A 12678-nucleotide genomic window follows, 5' to 3' on the forward strand; every position below is an offset into this window, starting at 1 on the left:
TTGTTGCTCCGGCTATTGTAATTTGTTCGTTCATTCTACAGACTTCCCTTGCCCGGGGTGAGCTAGCAGAGCCGGGGTCCTCGCTCAGGAGGCTCTCAGGTGACTGAGAGTAACTCAGGAAATGCAGTGGGGGTGTAGTGTAGAGTTCAAGGCAGGGAGTGGTGGGACGTGAGCTGCAGCCAGATGTTTGGCCACTTGAGGGAGTTTGGACTTGTCCTTTGGACACTACGGAGCCATAGAAAGGCTTCGACCTGGGAAGAGTCATGGTGAGTTGGGGGTTTGGAAATATATCTCTGGCTCCTGTCTTGGAGAGAATAGAACTGGGGGCCGTGAGTACAGGGAAGCAGCAGGGATGGGAGAGGGGCGTTTGCACCAGGGTGGACTGTGGGAAGGGGAGGAGGTAGGGGTGGGAGAGAAGCTCAGGAGGCTAGGTGAACTGGCTGCCTGCAGCGGGCGATAGAGGAAGAACTGTGAGATAAGGCCTTCTGGTTGGGAGGTTGCGGGGTTGGAGGGATCTTCCTGAGGAGACCCAGAAAAGATGCAGGTTCTGAAGATTCTAGCCCAGTGTGGGCTACCCAGAAGCAGGGTCAAAGAGGCTGCACCCCCCCCCCACCCCACCCCCGTGTCCGGAGCTTAAAGAGAGAAATTGGGGCTGGAAACCAAGATTCAAGGATCATCAAAGATGGAGATTGAAGCTGTGGAAATTAGTGACCTAGCCTGGAGAGGGTATGAGGGATGAATGGAAACAAGGACCCAACAGAACCGCGAGAAAAAGCGGACATGGAAGGTTTGAGCAAAGAAATCAACAAAGATCCAGAAGGAGCAGCAGAGAGGAGGAAAACCAGGTGTGGCACTAGGGATGCAGTGAGGAAAGGCTATTTCAGGGGGTGTGTGGCATGGCACAAACCCCACCCATTACCCCTTCATCAAAGCAAGAACTTTCACACCATATAGAGTGATTGTGCTCCATAGATGCTGCTTCACTTACTCATTAAATAATATTTCTTATGTACCATGCACTGCTCAAGTTCTGGAATTTCAGCAATGAACAAGGCAGGCAGACAAACATCTGTCTTCAGGAAGTCTACATTCTGGTTGGGAGGTGGGGCACAAACAATAAACAAACACTATGTAACTTGGTGATAAGTACGATGGAGGAAAATAAAGCAAACAGGACGGAGAAATTGGGTCAGTACCATTTTAGATGGTGAAAGACTTCTTTCATCAGGTGGGATTTGAACAGAAATCTGAAGGAATTAAGGAGTGAACCACGAGGGAAAGAGGGTTCCCAAAAGATGTAATAGCAAGTGCAAAGGCCCAGGGGCAGAATTATTCACAGAACCACAAAGGCTAGTGTAGCTGGAGTGAGCACAGAGGAGAGTAGTACAGGATCCAAGAGGTAATGGAGGAGGAATGATGGCAGATGATTTAGTTCTAAAGGCCACCGTAAGGGCTTTTGCTTTTACCCCAATAATACGAGAGCCATGGGAGGGTTGTGAGAGAGGAGGTATGCCAGCTGACTTGGGTTTTATTAGGATCTCTCTGGTAGTCCTATGAAGAATACAGTGTGGGGAGAGGGCAGTAGGGAAACTGCAGAGAAGAGAAAGGGGCTTCTCCTTTAAGTGCTCAGGCAGGAGATGAAGGTGGCAGGACCAGGGTACGGGCTGAGGAGGGGAAGAAATGGGCAGGTTCTGGTTATATTTGGAACGTCCAGGGTGAGAAGTTCTAATGTATGTTGTCAAAGGAAAGAGAGGGGTCAAAGATGACTCCAAGACATCCAGATGGAGATGTCAGGTTGGCCACTGGATGTAAGAGTCTAGAGTTGAGTGGGATGCCCAGCTGGAGAAATAATTAAGGCAGCCCTTTTGAAATGCAAGAGATTGATGAGATCAGGAAGAGGAAGAGAGGAAGGTAGATGGAAAAGAGAAGGGGACCAAGAACTGAGCCCTGGGACACTCCACTGTTAGAAGGAGGAGCAGACAGAGGAGTTGGAGGAAAACCTGGTGAGGGTGGTGTCCTGAAAGCCAAGTGAAAAAAGTGTTTTAGGCCAGCCAGTGTAGCTCAGTGGTTGGTCATCAACCCATGAATCAGGAGATCACAGTTCGATTCCCGGTCAGGACACATGCCCCAGTTGCGGGCTCCATCACCAGTAAGGAGCATGCAGGAGGCAGCCGATCAATGACCCTCTTCATTGATGTTTCTATCTCTCTCTCCCTTTCCCTTCCTCTCTCTGAAATCAATTAAAAAATATATTTAAAAAAAATTTTTTTAAGTGTTTCAGAGCACAGGTAGTGATGGATGGTGTCAGTTGAAGAATGAAAATTGACCATGGGGTCTAGCACCATGCAGGTCACTGGTGGCCGGGTCAATGGAGAAGGACATGAAGGAGAGTGTGCTGGGAGAGAGTAGAAGAGAAAATTGGGAGGAGAAATTGGAAATAGCAAGTATAAACAACGCCTTCAAGAAGTTTTGCTGAAAAGGGAAGGAAATGAATGGGCAGTGGCTGGGCAAGAGATAGGGTTTTTAGTTTTTAAAATGGAAGGTGTAACACTGCCTATATGAGGGAAAGAGCCAGCAGAGATGGGATCGTGGATGGTGCAGGGAGTGGGGGGATAGCTGCAGTGATGCCCTTGAGTGGGCCACAGGGTGGGATCCAGTGTGGAGGAGAGGGAGACGAGAAAGGCTTGTTCCCTACTCTGAAGGGAAGCAGCCATTATGGGGCCGGGATCTGCAAAAATTCTCTTTTGTTTGTTTGTATTTTCTCGCTGAAATACATAGGTTTTCCCTATAAATTACTTCTTTTTCATTTCTCCTTTACATGACAGAACATTATATTGATTTTTAAAAAATGTATGTGTATAAGCAGGATACATTATCTAGGAATTTCATTTCAGGATGGGACAGGAAGCAATACAAAATGCTCTTAATAAAAAAGGGTGTACTGGTCTGACAAGATTGAACACCATTGTTGTAGGGCCCATTATAAAGCCCATGAGACTGAATAACTTCAGGAAAAATTTCACCATTATTCTGCTGCTGTGATGTCTCCTCTCTCCTCTCCATTTCCCCACCAACACGGCAGGTGACAGTTTGACTAGCAGCTCCCTTTTCAGCTCTGGAGTTAAAATATTCTAGATGGGCAAAAATCCAGGAAGACTTCCTGAAGGAGGGGAGGAGCTAAAGAGCTCATTATTGTCTTTTGTATATTGAGCATGTCCGCTGTGCTGGGAGACACGTGAAGCTGTTTTATCCTCACAATAATCCTGAATCAGAGGGGTGAAGTTACTTAGCTATGGTCACACAGCGAGGCAGCATTCGAACCCCAACCTAGGTGATTGCAAAGGCTGGGAGGTCCTGGCAGATGAGGGGAAGGAAGGAGGGGGAGGAGCCCTCTGCAACAGTTGTCCCAGATTGGGCATAAACAGGATGTGGTGTTGTATGAAACCTTTCCCCTACCCCACACTTCACCCCCCCTTCCCCAGCCCTGGTCCCCACCCGTAGAAGACAGCGGAACTGAGAAAAGAAGAGGCCTGTGGACAGAAAAGTCATGGTCAGGGGGCCAGGGGTCGTATGGGGTGGAGCTGGGGCTGGGAGGATGCCTGGGTGATGGTCAGGCTGTGGGTTGGAGGTCAGGGGCCGGGAAGGGGACCCCACGGTGGCAAAGGACCAGGCTGGGGGGAGAGGGATGGTGGTGCCGGGTTTAGCCCCAGGCAAACAGACCCCTGGGTCTCCTCGCCTGTTGCCCAAGGATACCTGCCGAAGGTCAGCCTCTGCTCTGCAACCCAAGTGTGTGCCCTGGTGAGGGGCAGCATCTGCCCAGGGAAAGGGCGTCTTTTCCCCACGCTCACGAAGGCCTCACATGGGCTACTGGAACATTCCTCTTCGCTAGTAGGCAGAGAAACTGAGGCTTGGACAGGGGACGGGGGCAGGGGCTGAGGCGAGGCCAGCTCAGCTCTTTTTGGGCCCCGCTGCAGTCTGACTCCCTGGTGGTCTGCGAGGTGGACCCAGAGCTAAAGGAAAAGCTGAGGAAATTCCGCTTTCGAAAAGAGACAGACAACGCAGCCATAATAAGTGAGTGTCATTTTCCCTGGAAGGTTGGGGGGTGGGGTGGGGATACATGGGGAGGGCTGGGCTAGAGTCACTGAGTTCGAAGGGGCGTCCTAACCCCTGTGTGCTGTCCCTCCCTAGTGAAGGTGGACAAAGACCGGCAGATGGTTGTGCTGGAGGAAGAATTTCAGGTGAGGGGTTGGGGTGGATGGGGCCTCCCAAGAAGTGCAGGGTGGGACTGGGAGACCCAAGGGTCTGAAACTGATGCTAAAAGCCTGGCATTGGGGCCCAGAAAGACCTGGAGGTCAAGTCCCAGCTCAGCTGTGATCTTAGGCAAGAGACGTTTCCTGTATGGGTCTGGGTCTCTGTTTCCTCATCTGTGAAATGAAGATAACAGTACGGACCTCATAGGGTTGTTTGTGGGTCCAATGATTTAATCTTTGTAGCGGGTTTAGAAGGCCTGGCACATAGTATATGCTCAATAAAATGATAATGATGGTAATACTTTACTGGCACTTAAATGATAGAATTTCCAGATAAATTAACAAAAAGCTAGTGGAAATCCTTTATAAAAGGGTAGGCCTCGCCCGCTCTTGGCCTCACTGTCTTTTATCGGTAACAGGGGTGTGATAATAGGGCTTACTTCATAGTGTTGTAGGGGTTTAGGGGGTAGGTGTGGAGACTGAGGCTGGGGCTGTTTGACGGGGAGAGACTGACTAGCAGCTGGGCTCCCTCGGGTCTTCTACAAGGAAGCACAGTAAAGTGGTGATGATTTAAACCCAGATTCAAATTTGAACTCCTCTGCTCAGAGTTGCTGTGCAATCCTGGGCAAGTGCCTTAACACCTCTGGGCATCAGCTTGCTCACCTGTAAAGTAGGGATAATAATAGAACCTACCCCGCAGTGCTATGGAAGAGCTTGATGAGTTGGTCCGTGTTTGTTACCTAGACCAGTCCCTTGGCACAGAGTAAATGCTTGCTTAATGGCAATATTTTCTTTTTTTTTTTTTTTAAGTATTTTTATGGATTTCAGAGGGGAAGGGAGAGGAAGAGAGAGAGATAGAAACATCAATGATGGAGAGAGCCATCATTGATCGGCTGCCTCCTGCACACCGCCTGCTGGGGATCGAGCCGGCAACCCGGGCATGTGCCCTGACTGGGAATCAAACCTCGATCTCCTGGATCCTAGGTCAATGCTCAGCCCGTGAGCCACGCCTGGCTGGGTTAATAGCAATATTTTCTTCTCTCCTGTTTTCCCCCTTCCCGCAGAACATTTCTCCAGAGGAACTAAAAATGGAGCTGCCCGAGAGACAGCCAAGGTATCCTGGGGGAAGGAACGGGAGGGCCGGGCCTTGGGGAGAGGGGTGATGATGGAGGGGGAGACTGAGGGACTGCTTGGGATCTCTGTGTTTGAGGCCAAGAGTTCCTATCCTAGGACTTTTTGTACAATGTACTAATATTTTATTGCAGAATTTTACACTGATAATCATATGGGACCTTAGAGCTTGCTTTTTATAAAATACAAACTTTGTCAGGTTTTGGCCTTAACATTGTGCTTGCTTCATTAAATAAAAGAAAGAAAATTTCCTTCTTTTTAATGCTGCGGAACACTTCCAGTAACAAATAAATTATTTGACATTTACCAATTGGGAAGAAGCTTGTGTGAAGCCACATGAGCCTGATGCTTTTTGTGTGTGGAGGAGCCCTTTGACACTTCATGATAACTGGTCTGTGCAGATTTTCCGTCTCCCCTAGGGTGAATTTGGAGCTCCCAAGGATTTTGAGCCTCCATCCCAGCCAGAACCAGCTTCCTGGGCACCTGACGAGTGTAGTCCCATAGAGCCCCATACCCAGAAGGCAGCCTCGAACATGGGGGGTAATGCTCTGCAGCTGCCTGCTGTCTGGAAATCCTTTATAGTCCAAACTTTCATTTTGCACTGAGCTTGGCAAATTGTGTAGCTGGGCCTGGTCTCAGCCCCAGCTGGACAGTATCACATAGTGGTTGAGCACTTATAGTCCAGGTTCAAATCTACCCATAGAACTTTGGGCAAGTGACTTCACCTATCTGGGCCTCAGTCTTCCCATCTGTAGTATGGGGATAATAAAGTACCTTCGTCATAAGGTTGTTGTGAGTCAGATAAGCACTAACATTTTTGTTGTTGTTAATCCTCACTCGAGGATATTTTTTCCATTGATTTTTAGAAAGAGTGGAAGGGAGGGAGGGAAAGGGAGAGAGAGAGAGAGGAGAGAAAAAGAGAGGAGAGAGAGAGAAACATCGATGTGAGAGAGACACATATATTGGTTGCCTCCTGCGCCGGCCAGAGGTCAAGCCTGCAACCAAGGTACATGCCCTGGCCCAGGAATGGAACCCGAGACCCTTCAGTTCGTGGACCAGTGCTCTCATCACTGAGCCAAATTGGCCAGGGATATTTGTTTCCTTTTTTCCCAAAATTCCACATGTAAGTGAGGTCATATGGTATTTGTCTTTCTCTGTGACTTATTTCACTTAGCATAATGCCTCAATGTTTCATCCATGTTGTCACGAATGGCAGGATTTCCTTTCTTTTTGATGGCTGAATAGTATTCCACTGCATGTATAGACCACACCTCCTTTATCCATTCATTCATCAATGGACATGTAGGTTGTTTCTATATCTTGGTTATTGTAAATAATGCTGCAATGGACATGGGGTGCATATATATTTTTGAAATTGTGTTTCATTTTCTTCAGATAAATACCCAGAAGTGGAATTACTGGATCATATGGTAGTTCTATTTAGCACTTAACTGTTATTGTTATTTTTAATAATTAATTGTGTTTGAGGCCAGTATTTCAGTCTGAGTTGTTAACCCTAGGTTCTCAGACTCAGGCAAGATTTCAAGTTTGTAGACTCAGGTAATCGGCATTGGGCCTGGGCTCCAGGCTGAAGTCCTGAGTTCAAATTCCCTTTCACTGGTGTAGGTTCGTGGTTTACAGCTACAAGTATGTGCACGCAGATGGCCGAGTGTCCTACCCCTTGTGTTTCATCTTCTCCAGTCCTGTGGGTGAGACAGGGTCCTAGGTTCTGTGTGTGGGGTGTGTAAGAGTGTGTTTGTGAGTGTGCATGTGGCTTGGTGATATGGGAGTGGGTGGCATGGGTGGTGTGTGAGTACTAGGAGGGCAGTGGCATGGAAGCTGGGGCCTTAGATTCCTCACGAGCCCACACGTCCTCCTCGGTCCCGAGATATATAAGTAAACCTACCTTTTTTTTTTCTTACCTAGAAACTCCTGTCTGGCCCATAAACCATCTCCAGGGGTCCACAGAATAACTTCAAGCCCCTAGACAAAACTGAAAACTGGGACTCCTTAGAACAGCTCCTGGGACCCCTAGAAAACTCCAGGGCCTGCAGGACATTACTGGGCCCTTAGAGAACACCCCGGGGTTGGCCAGCTATGCTCCCTTCTCCCCTTTTCCATGCAGGCTGCAAGCCCGAACAACAGATGATGTATGCAGGGAGTAAAAACAGACTGGTACAGACGGCAGAGCTCACAAAGGTCTGGGCCTGGGGTCGAGGCTTCCAGAGCGTTAGGGAGGAGGGTTCTGGGAGTCTGGGCCCCTGGGTCCGAGGGAGGAAGGGGCTGGAGTCCTCGCTCTCTCAGCTCCTGAGTGGATAATACTGAGAACTCTCCCTGCCCAGGTGTTTGAAATCCGCACCACTGATGACCTCACCGAGGCCTGGCTCCAAGAGAAGTTGTCTTTCTTTCGTTGACCTCTGGGTTGGGGATCTGAATTTCTGATGTCTGGGAACTCAGACCCCTGGGATCTGAACATCCGAGACCCTGAAGAAATTAAAACGCAAGAACTTGGAGATCCTGCGTTCTGGCTCAGTTTCTGTTTCTCACGTTGGGCGCTGGCTGACAGTGCCTGCAGTACCAGCCTTGGGCCAGCAGAGGGCAGGCCGGCCAAGCGGATGCCCCTGAATTCCGGGAGGAGAGACCACCTGCTTCTCTGACCAGCCTGTGGAGTTTCCTAGGGAGTATGGGGGAGGCCCGGGCTCCTGGAGGAACTGGGGGAATATTTGAATCCACGGAGGGGCCACTCTGGAGGGGAATAAGAACGCCTGGGTTTCTGAGAGCAGAGGCGGCAGAGTGCTTCTTTCCCCTCCCTTCCCCTCCCAGCTCTAGGGGCTAGCAGGCATTAGCTTGCACTGAATGCTACTTTTCTCAATGAGCCCCAAGGCAGGAAGAATTTAAAGGCAGAAAACTTGTTGAGAGATCAAACATAATTGCTTCAGGGGCTCAGGAGTTTTGGGGTGGGTTGTGTGGTTGGGTAGACCTGAGGTCCCAGTGCTGGGGAAAGAGGATCCAGGATCCTCAGTGGGCCCCTGATGGGTATGAGGTTGAGGGGGCAGAAAAGGGACATCCTATCCATCCCTGTCTGGAGATTCTTTTTTCTTCTGGCATCTCGGGGCATTTGACTCCCTCAGGCTCTTTGTTTCTGTCTCTGAGGGACATTTATTGAGCACCAACTGTTTACCAGGCTCAGAAAATTCCAAGATGGGCAGATCTTCATAGATATAAACCACTCTTTCTGTGTCTTTGCTTCTCCTTCATGTCTCAGTTCCTCCCTAGGTCCCCAGATTCAGGGGCCTGGCTCCCTTCCTCACCCCTTTCCAGGTTCCCTATAGAGAGGTGGCTGTTGTCATGGTAACAATGGCACTGTGACCTTGGGCCTGGGCTGCCCCTCCCCAGCTCCAACCCTTCTGATCCCTCCCAGCCAGAATACACCATCCCCTCACCACCTCACTGTACCCATCCCTTGCCCCCTTATCCCCAATAAGGACAAGCCCTTATATGAGGGATTCAAGATAGAATCACTCTACATTGGGCCATAGAGAAATCCCCCCTGCCTTCCATTTTCTGCGGGTGGGCTGAGCTCTTCTCCTCTGGCACTTGTCCTGGTGCCCTACCTCGCCTCTCTGCCAGGCACATCTCTACCTTCCCTCTGACCACGGCCTGAGTCCCTATTGATAGCTAGAGATGGAAGAGGAGGAGCGCTGGGGATAGGAGAAGTCATTCAATTAAGAGGTCAAGCAAATTGCAGCCTGCAGAGGTCAGAGAGGCAAAAGGACTAGTTTAAGGTTGTGCACTTACATGATCAAATTAATAATAATAGCTAACCCTCTGACTGAGGGCTTCCTATGTGCCAAGTACTTCTATAAGCACTTTATAGGTATTAACTCACTTAATCCTTACAATACCCCATGAAGAAGGGACATTATCCCCAAATTACAGATGAAGAAACAGGCACAGAAACTAAAAACGGTTGCCTGAAGTCCCACAGTTAGAACTTTAACCCGGGGCTATTCTGTGTCCAGTTGGCCACTCCCTTTCCTGGGCCGGCCACCTCCCCCTCTCCCTCCTCCCTCCCCTCCCACCTGTCCCTCCTCCCCAATTGTTGAACTTCTGCCTGCGTCCAAGCTTATGATTGCGAACAATCCAGTCAGAAAGAAGCATGTACAAGGAATTGCCCAATCAGGAGCAGGGAGTTTGGAAAGCAGAGACCAGTCAGAGAGCGGCTCTGAGGGGGCAGCCCAATGCAGAATAGGTTTGGCTAGAGGGATTATGGGGGGGCCAACCAGAAAAGCCAGAACACAATACACAGTGTCCAATGAAGAATCGGCACAGTGGGCCGTGGCTTTGGGTTTGGGGCCACTCCTTCCAGGGGCGGTACAAACTAAGGGACTGCCTCCCGTCTTTCCAGCCACGTCCCCTCTAGGCTTCCACGGATCCAGGCTCCCTGATGTTTGAATTCTGACCCTAGGCTTTCCTAGGCACTTCTCCTAGCTAACCTAGAATGTAAACAGGGCTTAGATGGGAGAGGTGGGGACTGGATTTTAGGCAGAGCTGAGAATGGGGGACCCAGCCTGGACATGAGGGGCCAGTGCCTAGGCTGAGAACTAGCCGCTTATGGGGTGGAGCCTAAGGGGGAGGGTGGGGCTAGGCCAAGGAGTGGGGCTTAGACTTGCTGCAGGGGCACAGCTGAAGAAGTCTGAATACATACTATACACTTTAGGGTAGTGTCTAAGGTGTGGGGCTTAAGTTGGGGTATGGGACCTAGAATTGAGGGGCTTTGCTTAGGTCAGACAAGGCTGGGGTTTCTTCTTTGGGGTGGAGCCTTAGAGATGGGCATGGGGAGTGGGAGTGGAGGCGCTAAATTGTGGAAGAATTAGCTGGGTCTAGGGCAGGAATTAGGGCCTAGGGAAATAAGCACACTCTCTACTTCTACCTGTTGCCCTCTTTTTCAGGTCAACTCACATTCCCTGACCTTCAGGAGCACACCCCAGCCGCTGGCTTATACCCTTTCCCTTCTAGTGATCTCAGGCTAGGAAAGCACGTTTATTCCTGAGTGTGTTCTCTACAGTGAGTCTCTAGTGGACCTCATCCTCTCCCAAGAGGCATTCAAGAACACACGTTTACTGAGCACCCCCTGGGGTCAATGGTCTTTTAAACACTGGAGAAAATTGGTGCCCATGCCACTTCCCTCAGAAGGCTTATATTTCAACGACTAGACAGTAAGCAATAAACAAATAAGTAAACAATAAGTTAGGTAAACAAATGGGCAAACAAGGTCATTACCATGGGTAATAAGTGCTATGAGGGAAATCTAATGAGGTGATGTGATAGAAGTGGTGGGACCAGTTGGGGCTAGTTTTTAGTGCCTCTTTTGTCTCTAGAAGAGTCCTCCTGCCTTTTTATTTTCTCCCAACATTATTTTGAAACATTTCAAACATGCAGCAAAGTCAAAATAATTTTACAGTGAATACCTATATACCCACCACTTAGATTCCACCATTAACGTTTTTCTGCACTTGCTGTATTACATATCCATCCGGCTATCCATCCATCAACCCATGTCATTTTGTATGGATTTCAAAGTAATTTGCAGACATCAGGACCATTGGCGGGGGTGGGGGTGTAAATTGCAGGTGGGAAAGGAAGGTGTCTCTGAAGAGATTACATTTGAATTAAGACTTGTATGAGCCTCGCCGGCGTGGCTCTGTGGTTGAGCATCTTGACCTATGAACCAGGAGATCACCAGGAGATTGTGGTTCGAGTCTGGTCAGGGTACATACCAGGGTTGCCGATTCGATCCCCAGTGGGGGGCGTGCTCTCATCATCGATATTTCTACCTCCCCCTCCCTCTCCCTTCCTCTCTCTGAAATCAATAAAAACATTAAAAAAAAAAAAAAAAGGAGAGAAACTTGTATGAAAAGAAGGAATCAGCCACGGAAGGGGAATAACCCCAAAGACCCAGGGGCTGGAATGAGCTAGTGTGTTGAAGGAATAGAAAAGTCATCACTGAGGCCAAAAACAAGGGTGATCGGGGGTGAGGGCAAGAGCTCACAGGGCCAGATATGCCGGATGTGCTTTGTGAGTGAGGTTGCCCCTGCCTTTGTTTCTCATCTCTGTGTATCTCTGTCCCCCTTATTCTCTTTCTTCTCACCCTCTCCTTTTCCACCCCAGGTCTGCCCTCGCCCTCTTTCCCCTTCACCTCCACCCTGTTCTGCCACTTACTGTGTGTGTGACCTTCAACAAATGACCAAACCTCTCTAAGGCTCAGTTTTCCTCTTCTGTAGAATGGAGATAATGATGACGACCTCCTCATCTGGCTGCTGTGAAGAGTAAACGGAGCCTTAGAACCATTCCTGGCATGAGTGGTGTTGGACATGTGTCCACTTTTGGTGGTGTTAAATTCTCCCACTTCTGTTTTCCCAGCCTGGACCTCCGTGCCCTGGCAGGTAGCACCAGGATCCAGGGTGGGAGGTGGAATCTGGAGCCTGGTGTATGTGTGTGGGGATTGTGAGTGCCCCCAGGGGCCATCTAATGGTTATGAACAGGGTCAAGATTCAGCAGACATAGGCTCTGCAGAGGTGCCCTTGGTCTGAGGAGCACGGCAGGCTTCCTGCGATAACATGGAGAGGAGCAGTTTAGGGAAGAGGTTTGGGGGAGGATCTTGATACAGTGGGATCCAAAATGGAAAGGGCCTCCAGGGATCTGGGGGACCACAAAGAGACAGACTTTGAGGTGAGGCCTTGCTGGGTTTGGGGGCACAGTGAATATCTCAGAAAGAGGTGAAGAGTGGCCGGAGATACTCAGTGGGATTTGGGGGAGGGGCCGGGGGTCATTGGGTAGGAGTTGGGCTAAGGGGTCTGAACAAGGAAGGAGCAAGAAATTCTAGACTCCACGGAAGTCACAGGGAAGCGGGAAGGCTCTGCTGGGTCTAAGAGATAGAATAGGAACAGGGAGGAGGCAGGGTCCTCATGAGGACAGGACTGGTGGAGAGGATGGGAGAGAATCTGGGACAAATCAGGGGTTTTGGAAACCAAGGAGTGCCTTGGAGGGAGGATGGTTTGGGTCTAATGGGGGTAATGGGGAAAGTTTAGGGTCTCCCATGGGGGCAAGAGACATATTTGAGCCCTCAAGAACTTAGACACAGTCTGGAATCCCTATTGGGGGTCAGGGAATGGTTTGAGGTCCCAGAAGGTGGAAGGACATGGCTGGGAGTTCCCAAGGAGTGGGATATGGTTTGTGGTCCTGGGTGGCTGTAGAACATGGACTGAGTCCCCAAAGGGAGTAAGGCATGATCTGG

At 49.7% G+C, this 12678-nt stretch overlaps 1 protein-coding gene across 2 annotated transcripts; it reads left to right on the forward strand.

Moving 5' to 3' along the window:
• Positions 1 to 148: 148 nt before the first annotated feature.
• On the forward strand, positions 149 to 8159 carry GMFG (glia maturation factor gamma). 2 transcript variants are annotated; one of them, XM_081118611.1, is made up of 8 exons: positions 217 to 266; positions 3483 to 3550; positions 3975 to 4071; positions 4189 to 4238; positions 5315 to 5364; positions 7008 to 7090; positions 7507 to 7580; positions 7724 to 8159. In XM_081118611.1, exons 2-8 carry the CDS (start codon positions 3548 to 3550, stop codon positions 7793 to 7795), a joined length of 429 nt encoding a protein of 142 aa, XP_080974737.1. In that variant the 5' UTR covers positions 217 to 266; positions 3483 to 3547; the 3' UTR covers positions 7796 to 8159. The 2 variants fall into 2 exon arrangements, with proteins under 2 accessions (XP_080974738.1, XP_080974737.1); XM_081118612.1 differs by lacking the exon at positions 3483 to 3550 and having other exon boundaries at positions 149 to 266; positions 7724 to 7901.
• Positions 8160 to 12678: the final 4519 nt, after the last annotated feature.

The sequence above is a fragment of the Miniopterus schreibersii genome (assembly GCF_964146895.1).
Source record: "Miniopterus schreibersii genome assembly, chromosome: 18".
NCBI lineage: Eukaryota > Metazoa > Chordata > Mammalia > Chiroptera > Miniopteridae > Miniopterus > Miniopterus schreibersii.